The 21,445-nt window shown below is 40.3% G+C and overlaps 2 protein-coding genes across 2 annotated transcripts; both read left to right on the top strand.

Annotated features, from left to right (window-relative positions):
- Positions 1-516: 516 nt before the first annotated feature.
- LOC116323578 (extracellular calcium-sensing receptor-like) lies at positions 517-10,143 on the top strand. The gene is made up of 6 exons (XM_039622370.1): positions 517-676; positions 895-1,003; positions 7,001-7,166; positions 8,313-8,540; positions 8,729-8,852; positions 9,239-10,143. Exons 1-6 carry the CDS (start codon positions 517-519, stop codon positions 10,141-10,143), a joined length of 1,692 nt encoding a protein of 563 aa, XP_039478304.1.
- A 5,312-nt stretch (positions 10,144-15,455) lies between these two features.
- LOC116323577 (extracellular calcium-sensing receptor-like) lies at positions 15,456-20,097 on the top strand. The gene is made up of 6 exons (XM_031743937.2): positions 15,456-15,502; positions 15,735-16,026; positions 16,119-16,913; positions 17,070-17,297; positions 17,425-17,548; positions 19,184-20,097. Exons 1-6 carry the CDS (start codon positions 15,471-15,473, stop codon positions 20,095-20,097), a joined length of 2,385 nt encoding a protein of 794 aa, XP_031599797.2. The 5' UTR covers positions 15,456-15,470.
- The last annotated feature ends 1,348 nt before the right edge of the window (positions 20,098-21,445 follow it).

Below are 21,445 nucleotides of genomic sequence, written 5' to 3'. Positions count from 1 at the left end.
GCCAAACTTTTACTTGGTATAGGATCAGAAAAAAGTGGTATATGGTAGTTTACATGATGACCACTTACCATTGCCTACTGGGGTCAGCGGGGGAGCAAGCAGCCCCTCCCTCCCTTCCTCCCCATCCCTGACTGCCTCCCTCTTCCCACTCCACCACACCCAGCCACACATGTAGGGCCTTGGGGTGCAGGTGTGTCACCAGGGTGCAGGGGACGCATTCCCCCTCTGTCCCCTTCTGGCCACCTGTACCTCAATTTTATTCCACTACTTAGACATCCACATTACTCACACTCTCATAACACACACATATAGGGCCTTGGGGGTGGGTACGTTACACGGCGTCCAGAGGACGGTCTGTGTATTCAACCTTACCTCTGGTGCCGGTGCCCACTTCTCAATTTTAAATGCATGTAGACATTGAGGGTTCTCAGGAGGGGCCATGCTGTCACCTACTGCTCTCTGGCAGCCCTTCCGTGTTATAAATGCACTTTAGAACAACACGCAGCAACACTACACATGAGTGGGCGGAGGGAAGTATGGGGACTTCACACACCCCGTTCTCTGTTAGCCATCGGGGTGGAGGAGGTGTTGGCCGTCCAATTGGGGCCTAGGATGTGGGGCCTCCCTGCTGCTGTGGAGCTGGGGGCAGTCTGCTTGTCTCCACCGCGGGGAAAGGGTAACATCTCCTGGGTCTAGGTGCGGCTTCCCCCTCTGGGGGCGAGGACACCTGGACCTGCAATATAGAGTATGCTTGGGGGGTGTGATTGTGTGTACAGTGTCCCTTTTTGTTTGTCTTCACATTGGATGAGTGCTGAGTATTGGTATATGTGTGCATGAGGGAGGGAATGCACGTTTGTGTCTGTGTGTGCCTGTTTGTCTGTGTCTATATGTCAGGTTGGGTCTCAGACTCCACCTCTTTGGGAACATCTCAGGCCCTCCAAGGCATGGAGGCCTGTCTCCCCTCACCACACTCCCTGCCAGTGGCTGATGCCTCCAGGCGTCGGTGCGTTGGTGGTTCTAGGTGCCCGGGGCTGGGCGCTCAGTTATGTACCGGCTCCCTCCCGGTGGCTGCTTTGCGGGGCCTGGCGCCCGGGGCTCGATCGGGCCCCCTCCGGGGGGTGGGGGGCCCTCGGGCCTCTGGGCCTGCGGCTGGGTTCACTGTGGCACAGCTGGCTGCCAGCAGAGCCCGCGGGCACGTCACTGCAGCCCCCTTAGTCTTCTGCTCAGTGGTGCTGGTTGACCCCTCGTCTGGGGCTCTCCTCAGCTCTTCCCAGGAGGGTGGCACAGACGCCCCTCCGATGGTCCTCCTTGGGGCCTCTGGATGTCTGGGCCTGGATCTCCTCCATGCCTGCTTCATGCCCTGGGGGACAGGGCTATGGCTTCCTACACCCTCTAGCAGATCCTTACATAGAGAAACCTTTTGAATACAAGCGCACTGATCCACACAGGTAGGGGTGTTCACTGTTCATGCACAAACTACACCTTTCTTGGCTGCTACCTAAATGCACATTGTGCACTATCGGTCCTGCATGCTGCACAACAACATTCAATATTTAGTACTTACTGTTATTTACACTTAGCTAGATTAATGCGATGGTATTGTGTTTATTATGTTGCTCTCTTTTTTGCTTGTTTTCTCTTTTATACTTCTTTTTTTCCTCTCTTAACAGGTGATCCAGGAGATTTTTTCTTTTTAAGTGCCCTTTCTCACTGTCTCCCTTCCCCTCTTTTGTTCTTTTCCTTCCTCTCTTTCTTTCTCCCTTTCCTATCCCCTAGCCATGTCTGTCCCATGTGTAACAACTAAAAGTAAAATAAAATAAATAAATAATAACAACATAGGTCGATCAAATAGACCAAATATGGCAAGGCCGTGATGATCCGCTTGGCAAAGTAAACCTTTTGGGTATCTTGGTTGGCCTTCAGACAACAATTTTCATAGCTAAATAACCAAACGGGACAGGCCAAAAAAAGGAAAAGAAAAAAGAGACATATTTTTACTCCTAGATAGTTTTACGTTAATTTTTGTATTTGCACATTTTTATTCTCACGTTTATACATTTTAATATGGATGTACACTGTATGTACTGTGTAATAAAGCAGAGGGAGAACCCGGTGGATGCCCATATATTTGTTGGGGACCTTAGTAAGGCATATTTGAAATCTTTACTCCCCAAATTTAAGTGTTAAGTGTCCTAGGAGGGGGGACATGACACTGGAACATGTGTAAAGTATATAGTATAAAGGAATAGGTTGTAAGGTAAGGTTACATTTCAGAAGTATACAAAAAGGCCATTTTCAGGGAACGCAAAATGGGTTAACAATTTAAAGCTGTTCTGCAGCAATGGAGGTTGATCAAGCCTTGAATGCTGTTGCTACTAATTTCTACAGGTGTTCCAACTTTTTTGGATTACTTACAACCCCCTCTGTCTGCGTAAAAGTGAAACATATTGTGGTACCATACCCTCATGAGTATCAGTCGAACAATACTCTACTGCAGAAAGTAGTGTATTGCTACAAAGATGGTGAGAAAAAGGCAGTTAACAATGGAAGAGAGACAGACCATCATAACACTTAAAATTGTAGGTCATTTCTAAAGAGAAATTGCAAAGAAAGTTGAGGTGCCAGTGAGTACAGTTTCCTTCATATAAAAAAGGCACTCAGAAACTGGGGCAAACTCTGACAGGAAGAGGTCTGGCAGATCCAAGGCCACAACTGAATCAGAGGAGAAGTTTCTGAGGGTTAACAGCTTCCGTGGCAGGTGGCTCACAGGAAAACAGCTTCCAGCACAGCTTAATAGTGGTCGTAGTAAGCAAGTCTCAGGCTCAACTGTTAAGAGAAGACTTGAAGCTGCAGGTTTGACAGGACGAGTTGCAGCATTTGCAAGCCATTGCTAAGATGTCAGAATAAGATAAAGAGGCTTGCCTGAGACATGAAACACTGTCATTGGACTACTGAAGACTGGACTGATGAATCAAAATCTGAAATCTTTGGTTCATCACGCAGGATCTTTGTACAGCATTGAGTGGGCGAAAGGATGGCTCCACAGTGTGTGGCATCAACTGTCAAACATGGAGGAGGAAGTGTGACTTTTACAGAGTGAGAGGCACCCTCAACCAAAACGGCGACCGCAGCATTCTGCAGCGCCATGCAATACCCTCTGGGTGTTGCTGTAGAAGTTGCTCAGGCGTTCATCCTATAGCAAGATAATAACCCAAAACATAAGTCCAATCTATGCCAGAACTACCTCAGGAAAAAAGAAGAAGATGGTGAGCTTGAAAACGTCGAGTGGCCAGCACAGTCTCCAGACTTAAACCCCATCGAACTGGTTTGGGATGAACTGGACAGAAGAGTGAAAACAAACCAACCTACAAGTGCCACACATTTATGGGAACTTCTTCAACAGATATGGGAAGAACGTTCTGAGGAATATCTGATTTCTTTGATTTCTAAAACTTTTGACAAGTAGTGTACGTATGTGAAAGAGGAATCTATGTATGTAAAAGTGAGAGAATGAATTTGGACTTGGAATACCCCTCCTAGAATTAGTTTGCCGAGTGTATGTCATGGTCCCCGTGTCTGCCCGGCCGGCCCCACAAGGCCACATGTTTTTTTGTGTATGTTCTCCTCTCGCCTCCCCGCCAGAGCAGAGTTCACTGCGGGCTCCCGCCCTCGGCGCACACACACCTGTGTCTCATCAGGCTCCAATTACAGGTTGGACACTTAAGGCCGGGACGCAGAGAGTCTGATCGCTGGATGATTGTGCGAGACACTTTCCCCGGACCCGTGACTGACCCGACGTGTGAACGTGTGTGAAGAGAGGAGTGAGAGTGAATGTGATTCTCTTCCCGGACTTTCCCTTTGGACCTTGGACCCCCGCTATTCCCCCACTGTATATATCTGCACCTGGTGACTTTGTAAATAAACGTTGGTCCTTGAATTGAATTCTCCTCTGCGCCTGAGTCCTACTACAGATCGTGACAGTGTATTTGACTGACTTTCAGTGATGTGCAGTCTGACTACTTAAATCAGGGGTGTCCAAACTTTTTTCACTGAGGGCCACATACATACAAATATAGGAGGGGCTGGGCCACTTACTAGAAATTAGGTATATAACCTTAACTGTAGCGTATTAAACTTAGAAAAATAATTTAAAAGTGGTCAAATGTGTTGAATATAATTAAAGACAAAACTGCCTTCATCACAGCTTTCCATAAATGGATCTTTATTGATTTATTCAGAAAAAGCGTTGGTAGCTCATTCTCAGAACAGCAGCCTCAGATTTCTTCTTGGACAGAAGATTTACAGTACAGAGAAAAAACAATAAAGGGGAAAATGGGACGGGTAAATTTCAAGCTTGTTGTTTAAGTTCTTAGGCTTAGCAACACACCTATTAACGTTCGTTTGAAACGGTTATCAACATTAACAGACTGAACTGGACTTAATAACAGGAGTGCATATAATTTTAGTAAATTATTCTGGTGAGTATCAGCTGCGCTGGGTATGTAAATCAGGCCATCCAGCTGCGGTGCTGATCGTACGCCACTCGTGCCAAAAATCCAGACAAATGTCACTTGATCAAGGAGCAGATCTGCATCAGATGAGATCAGCTGACTTTGCCTGTGCGTGCGCTGTGCACAGCGGTGTGTATTCTGTGTGTTAACAAGAAAAACGCATATAAGAAAGTGGTGCGCAAAAGCAGGGTAGTGACAGAATTGATGCGCATTATTTGAAGCATGTGTACCTGCACATGCATGCATATTAACACATGGCTACTATGGAATATATTTTTTACTCACCTAAAGTGCTCGTGCGTTCCTCCACTCCCCGCAAAAAAATTAGCAGCTGTGCGGTGTCTGTGGCGTCGGTGCTCTCATCGCATGCGATGGAGTAAAAATCAAAAGCACAGCTTTATCAGACAGTTGCAGTTTAATGTTGGCTGACGACTCTTCAATGCGTGGCACAACTGTACTTCTGGACATGCTGACGTTGTTGAAGTCCTGCACTTTTTCCGGGCACATTATTTCGGTGACTTTAACGAGGCCGTGTTTTATGAGGTCTCCATCTGAAAAAGGCTTGCCATGTCTTGCGATGAGTTGGGCGACCTCATAGCTGCTGTTGTAGCCTTTTCCTGGACAATTTGAGCATGAAAAAAATACTGTTCCTGACCCCGCAGGATAGCTACCCTTTGCTTTAATTTCTGCTCTCGCTCAGCACCAGTGTAAGATGCATAGGCCTGATGTTTGGTTTCATAATGACGTCGTACATTATACTCTTTCATAACTGCCACAGTTTCAGTGCAGATCAAACAGACACACGTCCCCTTGAATTCTTTGAAGAAATATTCACTCTCCCACCGTGTCTGAAATTTTCTGCACTCACTTTCTACCTTTCGCTTCTTTGGTTCTGCCATGTTTAGTAACTTGGGGGTAAATTTCTTCTGTGATTGTCCTTTTTGGTGGAGTATGTCTGTGAAGGTTCTCAGTCATCCAGGTCATCGTAGTCAAAGGAGTTTGCAAAGAAAAGCGTCTGGACTTCTTTAAGTTGCTTGAAGACGTTTCACCTCTCATCCGAGAAGCTTCTTCAGTTCTAAGGTCAAATGGCTGAGAGTCCCAGATTTAAACCCAGTGGGAGTATCCCCCCAAGGAGGGACAAAGGACCCCCTGGTGATCCTCTAATCACATGCGCCAAGGTGTGAAAGCGTTTTGGTGGAGCAACTGCCTTGATCATCAGTAGCTCCCTCTGGTGTTAAAACTAAGAAGTGCAATACACTCAAGCAAAAGTTGAAGTGCGGGCCATTTTCTATTCTATTTATAAAATTACTTGAGGGCCAATTAAAAACGGCCTGCGGGCCGGACTTTGGACACCCCTGACTTAAATGATTATATCAGACTGGTATTAGATTGATGATAATTTCAAATATTACTTCTTCAATGCGAATATAGACACGAGTAGGTGACTGTGACTTGTTGTGTAAATCTCTAAGAGTAGCCCAAAACTACATTATGAAATAAAGTAAATAATGTTTCCAATGCATCCACTTGTTTAATAACATATTGACTTACTAAGAAAGTAATTATATGACTTTTATTGCCATATAAGAAGACATCATTGCACATTTCACATTGGAAAAATAATTTTTAGTGTATATGTATTTGTAAGGAGTTCTTTTTGCATTGTTGCTTCATATTTAAATGGACATATGTGTGTATACCATTGTTTTACATACATGAAACTACATTAAATTGCAAATTTGGGCATGTCTCTACTTTTGACTAACCATGTAGGTCTATAGAGAATACACTGTCACTATTATATTATTTCTTATGCTACACTGAAAGGTATAAATACCAGTATAACTCTTTCATTTTCATCAAGATACTTTTAATGCCACTAAGCGGTTTAGCTGAAGAAATGACATCAACACAAAGATGGCCAGAGCAGGGATGGGCTTTTCTGCAACTGTTAATGGTGGCGTCTGTCTCTCATGCTGAGGAGCCAGTGTGCAGGCAGAGAGGAGATCCTGAGAACCCACTGCTATCTAAGAATGGGGATATTATACTGGGGGGGATGTTCTCTTTTCACACAAGCTGGAAAGAGAGAAAGGATACCTACATGTACAAACCTCTGCCACTACAATGTACCAGGTAAATGACACAATACAAATCGATTTCCACTTAAGGAATCTGTTGGGAATCATTAAAGATACAAATGAGGAGTAAAGGGTATTTTGATTTTCTCAGTTATTTAAATTTCTTTCATTAAATGTTTTAATTTGAAATGCTTTTTTTATATTTCAAGATTTATCCATGATTATTTGTGTCTGTTTTAAGGAACACAGTGCAAATTATTCATAATTGTCTCAATTAAGTTTAAATTTCAGAGATCTGCAGTTTGCCCAGGCTATGCTTTTTGCCATTGAGGAGATTAATAAGAGTACAAACATACTGCCAGGAATCTCTCTGGGCTATACAATCTATGACGATTGCGATTCTGTTGCCAGAAGCACTGGAGTTACATTGGCTTTGGCTAATGGTAGTGAAATTGTGTTTGCACCCTCCAAGACAACATGCACTAGACCTGCATATGTACAGGCCATAATAGGAGCAACATCTTCTTCTACAACCATAGCAGTAGCTACTGTCATTGGACCTTTTTTTGTACCAGTGGTTGGTATTATGATCTTTTTTTTTCATCTTTGAATAGTTTTTAAAACATATTTATTACTCTATTAGATCTGTTGCTTTACCTGTCACATTTTATGTAACAGTACTGAGTAGAACTGTTATTTTCATATTTTCACTGTAAATTTTAATGTTTTTATTTTTAACATTCTGTGTCTTTTACATATATAAGTTTTTCATTTTTAATTCTAGATCAGCTACTTTGCCACATGTGCTTGTCTCAGTGACAAAACCAAGTACCCATCCTTCCTCAGAACAATACCCAGTGACTACTACCAGAGCAGAGCCCTGGCACATTTGGTCAAGTATTTTGGATGGACTTGGGTTGGAGCTATTAGAACTAATAATGATTATGGAAATAATGGCATGGCCACATTTACAGAAACTGCACAGCAACTGGGCATCTGTCTGGAGTATTCTGTATCTTTTTTTAGAACAGATCCATATGCCAAAATACAAAAGATAATTCACATTATAAAGGCTTCAACCTCCAAGGTGATTGTTGCATTCCTTGCCCGTGCGGATTTGAATGTGCTTCTACATGAGTTCTTGTACCATAACTTGTCTGGGTACCAGTGGGTAGGCAGTGAGTCTTGGATATTTGATTCTCAAACCGCAGCACTGGATATACATCACATACTGGATGGTGCCATAGGCCTTTCTATTCCCAAAGCACATGTCAGTGGCCTCAGAAATTTCATTCTGAATAAGAAGCCACTGAATTCATCTAATAATGAACTGTTTACCGAGTTCTGGGAGACACTATTTAGTTGTAAGTTTAAGAAGTCATCAGCAGACATTCAGAGAGAGTGTACCGGACATGAAGATGTGACTGGAGTTCAAAATAGCTTCATTGACATGTCTCTCATGCCTATCTTTAACAATATCTATAAAGCAGTGTATGCCGTGGCCCATGCACTTCACAATATCCTCAGTTGTAATAAAACATGTAACAAAAATGTGCAGTTACATCCATTCATGGTGAGCTTTTTACAAGCTTAATTTACAGTTTTCACGTTAAGTTAAATTATTAAGAATATTTTTAATTAAAAATTGCTTCTTGGGTATTTTTCAGTCAGTAGGTGTGCAAAATCATTGTCATTCAATGAACTGAGTCAACATATTTCTTAGGTTCTGCAACACATACGGAAGATCCATTTCACAACTAAGGATGGAGATGAGGTGTACTTTAATGAGAATGGAGATCCAGCAGCAAATTATGAAATTATAAACTGGCAGCCAAAAGAAAACGGCATTGTGGAGTTTGTCACAGTTGGTCTTTATGATACATCATTAGCTGCAGAAAAGCAGCTAAATCTGCAAAACAAGTCTTTAATTTGGGCAAGAAACTCAAAGCAGGTAAGCTATCATACAATTTCATTGTTTTTGTGTTTTTGTTCCTTTGTTCAATTTATACATATGTACTTAGTTAGTTTAACATTGTTTTGGTTTTAATGCTTCAAAATGAATAAACTGTTTGATACAGAAGATCATTGGGAGATCTTTTTTTTCAAAGTCCGTATGGTTAAATGTTCTTGGTCTTGCAGGTGCCTGTGTCAATTTGCAGCGAGAAATGTCCCCCAGGAACACGCAAGGTTCTCCAGAAAGGAAGGCCTGTTTGCTGCTATGACTGTATAAGTTGTGCAGAGGGAGAAATCAGCAACATTACAGGTATGGTGATTAGCAAAATTCAGTATGTAGGAAGGCCAAAGGAGAGGTTTCATCTTGTAACAGGACATATATGTGGTCTCTTTCAAATTTTGCATGTACCTTGTTGTCTCTGTGAACTCTGGAACATATTTAGAATTGTATGCACATTCCTTTTAAATGTAAAGTATACCACAATCACAAATGCTAATGGACTCTCTCGATGTCACATCTGTCAATCCTCACTTGATCATAAAACAGTATAGTAGAGTTATTCACTCAAGGTGTTGTTTTTCATCTTCGATTTGTACAGCATCAGTATGATATTGCATGGATGTTGTAGATGCAAATGCAGGCATATGACAATTGTACTGAGTTAGTGTAACATCTGCTTCAATATTAATTTCCAGATTCTGTCACCTGTGTGAAATGTCTACCTGAGTTTTGGTCAAATGAAAAAAGAGATACTTGTATAAAAAAGGAAGCAGTGTTTCTGTCATATGAAGAGATAATGGGAGCACTGCTCACTGCAGCATCTTTATTCGGGGCGTGCGTGACGATTGGTGTGATACTCATTTTCTTCAAATATAGGAAAACTCCTATTGTCAGGGCAAACAACTCTGAACTGAGCTTCCTGCTGCTCTTCTCCTTAATTCTGTGCTTCCTGTGTTCTCTGACATTCATCGGTCAGCCCTCAGATTGGTCCTGTATGCTCCGACATGTAGCATTTGGCATCACCTTTGTCGTCTGTATCTCTTGTCTTCTGGGAAAAACAATGGTTGTTTTAATGGCCTTCAGAGCTACACGTCCAGGTAGTAATGTTAAAAAATGGTTTGGGCAGACACAGCAGAGACTCTGTGTTACAGCATTCACTCTTATGCAAGTTATCATTTGTACCATGTGGTTAACAACTTCTCCTCCTTTTCCTTTTAAGAATTGTAACGAAATCAAAGATAAGATCACACTGGAGTGTGCTCTAGGCTCAGCTGTAGGCTTTTGGGCTGTGCTTGGTTATATAGGACTTCTGGCTATTTTATGTTTTATATTTGCATTTTTAGCTCGAAAACTACCCGATAATTTCAATGAGGCCAAGTTTATCACTTTCAGCATGCTGATATTCTGTGCAGTTTGGATTACATTTATCCCAGCATATGTCAGTTCTCCTGGGAAGTTCAGTGTTGCTGTAGAAATATTTGCTATCCTTGCATCAAGTTTTGGACTGCTAATTTGCATCTTCATACCCAAATGTTATATAATCTTAATTAAGCCAGAGAAAAATACAAAAAAACATATCATGGGGAAGAAGGCACCATAGTCACTCTGAAAACTGAATGTAGTAAAATGCAATTTTGTTTACTTACTAAATAAAATAAAGACACACAATAATAATTATATGTATGTCTCAATAACATTTAGCTTTCATTCACTTCTTATCATTTCTTGATTATGTTAAACGATAGAATTTTTTTAAATTTAAATTTAATTGACATGGGACTGCAGATAAATTCAGAAACCATATGCAACCTGCTCAATTCTTCCTTATTTTTCAAGACGCTGCCATTTAGAGCCATAGTTGAATTCTAGTATTAAGTGCAATGTAACTTGATTAGTTGTTTTGCCTTGAGCATTTCTCCATGATTTCTAGAAAGTTGCTACACTCATGATTTACATGGCAAATGAAATGAGGAAAGTTAACCCTTTCTTTTCGCAATATCAGCCAAACCTTTGTTTGGTATTGGAGCAGAAAAAAATGGTATATGGTAGTTTACGACAACTTACCATTGACATCTCCTTACTTAACCATTGTAAACACAAATTACTGTAAACAAAAGCAAAATTGTTTATGACAATTCACACCGTTTATTATCAGCGTGAATTTTCTGAAATATATCCAAACTCCTGATCATTTACTGTTATCTTCTATTTTTCTATATTAGTGCCTTGTTACGAACCATCTAGGGGCCAGGTCATAACATGAATGAAACGCACCCCCACTCACCCTGATGCTCTTGCTGAACAAGAAAAAAAAAAAAAACTTTATGGGTGCCAGAATTCTTTTTTTTTACTCTCACATACTTTCTTCTATTAGATGCACATTGTCGTGATGTTGGAGGGAGAAAGGACCCAAAATGCAGGCAGTCGATGACAAGAATAAGAATAAGAATAAGAACAGCTTTATTTATCCCGAGGGAAATTCTTTTGTCCTATGCTAGTGATGTTTATTTACATGGTGGAGAGGTGGCAAAACAGGCAATGAGGGAAGACAAAACTAAAGAAACCTAAACTGGGAAAGCTAAATAACAAACCTGCGATGATACCAGAATGGGGTGAGAGGCAGAGAGACACGGACAAGGAACAGGACACCGTGGAACACAGACAAACCGGCAACAGGCAGGAGAACACACAGGGCTTAAATACACACAGCAGTAATCAGGGGATGAGAGACAGGAGGGCAACACACCTGGGAGAAATCAGAGCTGACAGGACAGGGGGAACGTAAACTGAACACACTCACATGAGACGGGGACCTTCAGAATAAAACAGGAAACTCAGACACAGAGAACCAGACAAGACACTGAACTAAACAGACAGATTCACAAACAGACAGTGTGACACCGCAGACAGAACATAGAAGTGGGACCAGGGCAGGCACAGAAAAGAAACCTAACAAATGGCAAATCATAACAGAATACATACTCAGAATAAACAAAAGCATAAAGAAACCCAAAACACTGAGTCAGTAGACTCAGGACCATGACACACATATTTTTACTCTTAGATAGATAAAATTTTTGTATTTGCACATTTTTATTCTCACATTTATACATTTTAACATGGATGTACACTGTATGTACTGTGTAAGACGGCAGAGAGAGAACCCAGGGGATGAACATATATTTGCTGGGGACAATAATAGAGGCATGTTTGAAATCTGTACTCCCCAAATTCAAGTGTTAAGTGTCCTACCAGGGGGGACATGACACTGGAACATGTGTAAAGTAACATCAAGCATGCCTACAAAGCAACACCACCTAGGACAGGGGTAGGGAACTCCAGGCCTCGAGAGCCGGTGTCCTGCAGGTTTTAGATATGTCCTTGATCCAACACAGCTGATTTAAATGGCTAAATTAGCTCCTCAACATGTCTTGAAGTTCTCCAGAGGCCTGGTAATGAACTAATCATTTGATTCAGGTGTGGTGACCCAGGGTGAGATCTAAAACCTGCAGGACACCGGCTCTCGAGGACTAACGTTCCCTACCCCTGGCCTAGGACAATCTGACCGCCTCTCTCTGCTCCTCATCTCTGCCTATATCCCCCAAAGGGAAACAAAGTCCTCCAAGCACACATGTAAATAAAACATGGCCAGATGATGCTTTCCTCCGGCTAAAGGACTGTCTTGATCTGAGAGACTCGTCCATATTTGAACAGCAGGACCTGGAGATCTTTACTTAGTCTGTCCATAGAGGGTGCCATCACCCTTCACAGAGCGCTGATCATTCTGGAGAACAGAATGCTACATGAAGCTACATGAAGATCTTCTTTGTGGACTACAGCTCAGCATTCAACACCACAATCCCAAACATCCTCACCACCAAACTGTACAACCTTGAGAAGACTTCTTGCCTAACCGGCCACAATTAGTCTGACTCCCCACCCACTGTCAGACAGGGGCTGCCCATAGAGACCGCTGCAACTGGCCTGCGAGTTTGGAAAGTGTGGTCACCCTAGCCAAGGATCATCTGGCTGCGTGGAGACAAGGAGAGGAGGGCTGCAGCCAGCCGGTCAGGCATCCACGTGACTTATGGTCAGTGATTCGGAATTTCATTAATAAGGATGAGCACAATTGTGATAGCTGGTTAGACCCTCTGTTGTTTGCAGTGCGTGAGGTGCCCCCTGCGTGTTGGACCTGCTTAAAGAAAACTGGGAGGAAGGTCCAACCCCAGCAAATAATGAGATTCAATAGGTTCTGGACCTGAGACCAAAGCTGTACACTTTGGGGAGGTTATCACGAGAAAAACTGCTCAAGGCCCAGGAACGTCAGCAGCGCCTGTACAACAGAGGGGCTAGACGCAATTTTCAGCGGGAGACAAAGTGCTTGTGTTACTTTCCTCTTCCAGTGGCAAGGACCCTTCTTGGTCACACAGCAAGTGGGAAACAAGTTGTCCTTCATATATAACTAATACATATATATACTATTGTCAGAACACGTGATCAGTACACTAAGGTAAAAAAAAATTCCATCGCAACCTCCCGGAACACTCATTCACCCTCTGCTCAGACCCTGCCCCGCCGCACTGCTTCCAGCACATGAAGGATGCCAATGCCCAGATCACCTGGTGGTATCTGGCTTTTCAGAATAAATTCAAGGTGATCCACAGGCCTGGTGCTCAGATGGCAGTGGCCGACTTCCTCTCCCACTTGCAGGAGGGGGAGTAGGTTCGGCCAGTTGGCTCCTCAGTCTTGGCCAGGTGGTGGGGATGTGTCTTTGGGGTAGGTGCAGGGGAGGTATGGGGCAGCAGGCTCGAGGTGCAATGCCAGTGAGGCTGATGGGGCAGCTGTTCCTTATCCTCCTAATTAGTGTCTTCCTTTTTTAGTGACGCCAGGATGGGAGAGAGGAGAGGAGTCAGCTGGAAAGCTGAGAAGGCATGGAGAAAGTTGGTGCCGAACCACAACACAATGTGCATGCCCAATAAACAAGCAGCTTAAATAATGTGTGGGTCCTTGTCTGTTCACAGTAATTAACACCAACCTCTGCCAACCCTGGAGGCCATTGCAAGATCCTTTTGTCTGAGAAAAATCAGGGCTTTGCACCCAGCACTCCTCTGCACCTTTTCTATTGTCTTCCTTTCTGTTGTTTTGTATATGTCCTCTTGTTTGTATATATTCCTCTTTATTGCATATAATTCTCCAGTTTTTTCTCTATTCTATTCTACAATTAAATTTAAGATCCTGCTCCTCACATAAAAGGGCTTGAATAATAAGGGCCCATCTTTTCTTGAGACCTCATACTACTGTATCACCCCGATAGAGCATTTCACTCTCAGACTGCAGATGTACTTGTGGTTCCTAGGGTATTTAAAAGTAGTATGGGAGGCAGAGCCTTTAGCTTTCAGGCACCTCTTTTAGGGAAGCAGGTCCTAGCTTGGATTTTGGAGACAGACACCCTCTGTACTTTTCAGATTAGGCTTAAGACTTTCATTTTTGGCACAGCTTATAGTTAAGACTGGATCGAGTTGACCCTGAATCCACCCTTATGCTGTAATAGACTTGGCATCTCATGATACACTAAGCGTTTCTCATTCTCTCACCCCTTTTCACTCACCATGTGCTTATACATCAATCTACATTTAATTATAAGTTATTATTAATCTGTGGCTCTCTTCCACGGCATGACTTTTGTCCTGTCCCCCTCCCCTAACCCCCAGCTGGTCACGACATATGGCCGCACCTGGTTCTGTCATTGATTTCGTCTCGTTAAAAAGGAAATTTTCCTTACCACTTTCACCAAAGTGATTGCATGTGATTGCTGGGGTTACTCTGTATTATTGTAGGTTTTTCATCTTACAATATCAAGTGGTTTGAGGAAACTGTTGTTGTGATTTTTATACTATATAAATAAAACTGAATTGAAATGAATGGAAATATGCCCTCATAAACATGTATACAGTAATGTATGTATGTGAAAGAAGAATATACGTATGTGAGAGTGAGCGAATGAATTTAGATTAGCATAATTATGATTAAGGAACTGACCTCACAGCCCATTGTTCCTTCAGTGGGCTGGTTTCAGTCATTATGCAAATGTACTGTTCATAAGGTTTGGGGAAACCTGCAGTCAGCTGAGACTGAAGAAGTCACTTGGATGAGTGACGAAACGTTTCTCCCACAAAACGCTACGTCCAGATGAACAGATTCAACTTTTGGAGAATGAATTTAGACTCAAAATATTATATCTTCAATGCGAATATAGAGATGAATAGGTGACTGTGACTTGTTGTGTAAAGCTCTAAGAGTAGCCCAAAAGTATTGTATGAAATATAGTAAATAATATTTCCAGTGCATCGACTTGTTAAATAAGATATTGACTTGATAAGAGAGTAAATATATGACCTTCATTGCCATATAAGAAGAGATCAATACACATTTACGATGTGCAAAACAATTTGTTGTGCATATTTATTTTTAAGAAGTTTTGCACTGTTACATATTTAAATGGGCATATTTAAATGGGTGTGTATACCATTATTTTACATATATTAAACTACATTAAAATGCAAATTGGGGCAGGTACCGCCTTTTGCCCAACCTTGTAGGTCTATAGAGAATACACTGTCACTATTATATTATTTCTTATGCTACACTGAAAGGTATAAATACCACTATAACTCTTTCATTTTCATCAAGATACTTTTAATGCCACTAAGTGGTTTAGCTGAAGAAATGACATCAACACAGAAATGGCCAGAGCAGGGATGGGCATTTCTGCAACTGCTGTTGGTGGCGTCTGTCTCTCATGCTGAGGAGCCAGTGTGCAGGCGTAGAGGAGATCCTGAGAACCCACTGCTATCTAAGGATGGGGATATTATACTGGGTGGGATGTTCTCTTTTCACACAAGCTGGAAAGAGAGAAAGGATACCTACATGAACAAACCTCTGCCACTACAATGCACCAGGTAAATGACACCACAGAAATGAATTTAGATGAAAAGAATCTGTTTGAAATATGTTGATACAAATAAGACTTGTTAAAAATTTTAATGTTCTCAGTTTTATAAATTGTTGATATTAAATATTTTTGTTTGAAATGCTTATATTTCTGTTTAAAGATTTATACATAATTATTAGTCTTAAAGAACACAATGCAAAGCAAATTATTCATAAGTGTCTATTATTATCTCAATTAAGTTTAAATTTCAGAGATTTGCAGTTTGCCCAGGCTATGCTTTTTGCCATTGAGGAGATTAATAAAAGTACAGACCTACTGCCAGGAATCTCTCTGGGTTATAAAATCTATGATACTTGTGACAATGTTGCAAGAAGTGTAGGAGTTACACTGGCTTTGGCTAATGGTAATGTGTTTGTACCCTCAAAAACACCATGTACCACATCTGCACATGTACAGGCCATAATTGGAGCAACCTCTTCTTCTACAACAATAGCGTTAGCTACTGTCACAGGACCTTTTTTTCTGCCAGTGGTGGGTAGACTTCTTTCTTTGTATCTGTAGATAGATAGACTTTTTTGTAATTATTTTTTAAATAATTAAAAAAAAATGTTGTATTCTCTCAGATCAGCCATTTGGCCACATGTGCTTGTCTCAGTGACAAAACCAAGTACCCATCCTTCCTCAGAACAATACCCAGTGACTACTACCAGAGCAGAGCCCTGGCACATTTGGTCAAGTATTTTGGATGGACTTGGGTTGGAGCTATCAGAACCAACAGTGATTATGGAAATAATGGCATGGCCACATTCACTGAAACTGCACAGCAGCTGGGCATCTGTTTGGAGTATTCTGTATCTTTCTTTAGAACAGATCCATATGCCAAAATACAAAAGATAATTGACATTGTAAAAGCTTCAACCTCCAAGGTGATTGTTACATTCCTTTCCCGTCCAGATTTGAATGTGCTTCTACATGAGTTCTTGTACCATAACTTATCTGGGTACCAGTGGGTAGGCACTGAGTCTTGGATATTTGATTCACAAACTGCAGAAATGGATATACATCACATATTGGATGGTGCCATAGGTCTTTCCATTCCCATAGCACATGTCAGTGGCCTGAGAAATTTCATACTGAATGAGAAGCCACTGAATTCATCTAATAATGAACTGTTTACTGAGTTCTGGGAGACACTATTTAATTGTAGGTTCAAGGAGTTGAAGTCATCATCAGACATTCAGAGAGAGTGTACTGGACACGAAGATGTGACTGGAGTTCAAAATAGCTTCATTGACATGTCTCTCATGCCTATCTTTAACAATGTCTATAAAGGAGTGTATGCAGTGGCCCATGCACTTCACAACATCCTCAGTTGTAACAAAACATGTAACAAAAATGTGCAGCTAGATCCATTCATGGTGAGCTTTTTAATAGCTTAAATTACATGTTTAATATTAGGTCACATTGGCAAGAAAATAGTTTTAATTTAAAGAAATGGTCTCTTTCATATTCTTCAGCCAGTCAGTTTTCAGGGTAACTGTCAATAACTAATTTAGCTATGTCATATTTCTTAGATTCTGCAACACATACGAAAGAGTCACTTCACAACAAAGGAAGGAGATGAGGTTTACTTTAATGAGAATGGAGATCCAGCAGCAAAGTATGACATTATAAACTGGCAACCAAGAGAAAATGGAATTGTGGAGTTTGTAACAGTTGGTCTGTATGACATATCATTAGCTCAAGAAAAACAGCTACATCTGCAAAGCAAGTCTTTAATCTGGGCAAGAAACTCAAAGCAGGTACGCTGCGATACATTTTTCCTTCTATTTTACGTTTAATGTATCAGTATGTATTTAAATTATTTTACATCATTATTGTCATTATGTTAATACTACAATATTAATAAATTGCTTAAAATTCATGCAGGTGCCTGTGTCAGTTTGCAGTGAGAAATGTCCCCCAGGAACACGCAAGGTTCTCCAGAAAGGAAGGCCTGTTTGCTGCTATGACTGTATAAGATGTGCAGAGGGAGAAATCAGCAACATTACAGGTGTGGTATTATTTTTTAAGGCTTTTTGCATTTCATTTGCAAATAATCGTCAGTTATAAATACTTCCAACACATGTTAGAAGCTCATGGGAGAATTTCTTAATCAATTTTCATCTTTATTTTTTAAAATTAACTAATTTGTTAATATTTATTGGAGATAATATCAACATCCAGATCGCCTGCTTAAACTATGAACAGTAAAGACACATATAGAAATGTAAATTAAATCCTATCTTTACCATATATTTCATGTTGAATTTTTATTAGGTTTATTTTAAGTTGTAGAAAGATATAGACATGATCAAAAACACTGTTCCAGTTTGTAGCTCTATATGAACAGTGAATAAGAAATGTTTGCGTGATTTTCAGACCATTTCTCAAAAAATATAGTAAGGAAAGAGGCTTTAAGTTGGGCATTGTTTTGGTTGATGGTTTTGGATTTCTGCAAATGTTGTTACACCTAGTCAAATGTATATTTTGCCATATATTTGCTGGTATTTTAACACACTTCATACCAGTAACCAATATAAAATATCAAGCGATACTTGTCATTTTACAAATGAAGCTGCACTGTCAAAATAAGGACTTATAATAATCCAATACAACCAAAATAATAAAACAACGTATACAGGAGTAAAAACAACAAAGTAAAATTGATAAATATTACACATAATCAACATTCATGATAAAAACACAGTCTTCTGTTTAGTGTTATCTAAACAGAAGACTGTGTTTTGTTTAGTGTTTGTTTTGTGTTTAGTGTTATCTTGAGTTCAGTGTACAGTGTGGATAAGGTTATAGAGTAACAACCTCTTTAGCAATCAATATGAATATGGTATATGGTGAAGTGGAAATATTCCATCCATTTTCTGGTGCTTATCCAGGTCTCAGTCATGACTTAGAATTAAAAAATAAAGTGAGATAAAATTTCTCACATTACAAAATCAAAAAGTAGTCTGTGCTAAAATGCATGAGTTCACTTTATTTTCTGTATTTTTTTGGCGCCTTACAAAACCATATTTATACATATAGTAGTCCACTTTCTTTCTGTGACATAATAATTCTTGTTTAGGCCTCTCAATCATAGTTAGTGTTTGTTGTTAATGAAAAAAATGTTGAGTTCATTTTTTTCTCCTCTCAATAACAGAAATGAGGTCCCAAAATAGTATTTGAGGTTGTTTTCATTGCCATTTGTTATATCCAAAAAATCAGAGGTGTATGCAGAGCTTTATAAATTTGTATATGAACATTTCTACCTCTGTGCACCTTGGAAAAAAAATACAATATTATGCACATTCCTTTAAAATGGAAACAAAAAATATGCCATAATCACAAGAGCTATTGAACACTTTAGAGGTCTCATTTGTCCATCCTCACCTAACCACAAAACAGTGTAGCAGTCACTGAGTATATTTGTTGGTTATCATCTTCTGACTGTACAGCACCAGTAGAATATTACATGGATGTGGTTGTAGATGTAAATGCAGGCATAAACAATTATACTCAGTAAGTGTAAGATCTTTTAATTGTACAGCATCAGTAGGATATTGCATGGATGTTGTAGATGCAAGCACAGGCATATGGAATTGTACAGAGTGTAACTACTTGTAACATCTGCTTCAATATTAATTTCCAGATTCTGTCACCTGTGTGAGATGTCTTCCTGAGTTTTGGTCAAATGAAAGAAGAGATACTTGTATAAAGAAGGAAGCAGTGTTTCTGTCATATGAAGAGATAATGGGAGCACTGCTCACTGCAGCATCTTTATTCGGGGCGTGCGTGACGATTGGTGTGATACTCATTTTCTTCAAATATAGGAAAACTCCTATTGTCAGGGCAAACAACTCTGAACTGAGCTTCCTGCTGCTCTTCTCCTTAATTCTGTGCTTCCTGTGTTCTCTGACCTTCATTGGTCAGCCCTCTGATTGGTCCTGCATGTTCCGCCATGTAGCATTTGGCATCACCTTTGTCCTCTGTATCTCTTGTCTTCTGGGAAAAACAATGGTAGTTTTAATGGCCTTTCGAGCTACACGTCCAGGTAGTAATGTTAAAAAATGGTTTGGGCAGACACAGCAGAGACTCTGTGTTACAGCATTCACGCTTATACAAGTTAATATTTGCATCATCTGGCTAACAACTTCTCCTCCTTTTCCATTTAAGAATTTTAAGGAAATTAAAGACAAAATCACATTGGAGTGTGCCCTAGGCTCGGCTGTAGGCTTTTGGGCTGTGCTTGGTTATATAGGACTTCTGGCTATTTTATGTTTTATTTTTGCATTTTTAGCACGAAAACTACCTGACAATTTCAATGAGGCCAAGTTTATCACTTTCAGCATGCTGATATTCTGTGCAGTATGGATTACATTTATCCCAGCATATATCAGCTCTCCTGGGAAGTTCAGTGTTGCTGTAGAAATATTTGCTATACTTGCTTCCAGTTTTGGACTGCTAATTTGCATCTTCATACCCAAATGTTATATCATCTTAATGAAGCCAGAGAAGAATACAAAGAAATACATGATGGGGAAGAAGGCACCAAATCCACTCTGAAAAATGAATGCGGTAAAATGGGATTTTAATTTGATCATTTTTACATAATTAGTTGGTCACCATCCTGTCAGAATAGAAACAAGCTGTCAGCAGTTTATACTCCAGTTGATACTGTCTTTATAGAAACTACTTCTCCTTTCTGATGTGTTTTCATTACTTACTTTGCAACTTACTCAAACAACAACAACAACAACAACAACAAAACATACAAACTGACTGATTGCTAAAGGTTATTGAGTCATTCCAACATTCATAATGACATGCTTTTATATTGTTCTTTCAAACTCTGGAAGGTTTTCATTTGAATAACATGCCAATGCAGATAAAATCAGTAAGAGTATCTATTATTCTTTATCTTGTTCATTCTCATTTTCAAGAAGCTTCCATGTATAACCATTGTTGACTGGAGCACAGTCTAACTTGATGACAGTAGTTGCTTTGCATTGTCCATGGATGTGTTTCATGTATGATTCTCAAAGAGCAGCTACACACAGATACATAGCAAATGAAATCAGGAAAGTTTTACTTTTTTTCTCTTAACATATTGGTAACCCCCATAACAGTTGAGCTCTTCGTTTGTGTAAGATCAGAACAAAATGTAATATATGGTACTTTACAGCATGAGTTTTTAGTGGAAACAAAAATTACAGTTAATAAAAAAAATCTATTGGTGTTGAAAATCTAAAATACTCCTAAACTGCTGATCATATACTGTTGCCTTTGTGCTGTGTTAGCTCTTCATCTCACATCTGGTACATTGTTGCTGATGCTGAATGCAATCTGTCTCCCAAGTAGATTGGCCCATTGTCAGTCACACAAAGTCTAAGTACTGAAGGTGGACAATAAACTCTAGATGTATTAAGGGTATTTTACTCCATGGAGCCCTGGTCTAAAAAGAGTCATACTGCTCCTAGCAGCGGAAATAAGTTTTATGTTAAAAAAAAAAAAAACAAGGATATACTTCACCTTCCATCTTTTAAGCAATAGGTGTTACTTTTTTCTTGTTGGCTTGCTGCACTGAAATGGGAGAATCCACTTGTTAACTGTAATGCTGAGTGTTGTAGAGTACTTTTTATATGAGGACTTTGTGGAGGAGAGGCTGTTTGCGTGGGTGCACCAGTGGTTCACCGGCCCAACAGGCTAAAGCCAGATTTGATTTTTCCTTCCTGCGTCAGACCAAGCTGGCAGAGCAGATGTCCGCTGGATGCATCCAGTGGATAAAATGCAGCTCATCCAAACAACATAACTGGTCATTTTACAGAGTAATGAGAAAGTATCGAGTAGTGTAACAAATAACTTTAGCCTAGGAGTGTGTAACATACTGTTTTAATTAAATGTAACACATAAT

Source organism: Oreochromis aureus, linkage group 14 (assembly GCF_013358895.1).
Source record: "Oreochromis aureus strain Israel breed Guangdong linkage group 14, ZZ_aureus, whole genome shotgun sequence".
Classification (NCBI taxonomy): domain Eukaryota; kingdom Metazoa; phylum Chordata; class Actinopteri; order Cichliformes; family Cichlidae; genus Oreochromis; species Oreochromis aureus.
This window is presented reverse-complemented; position numbering and strand designations above follow the sequence as displayed.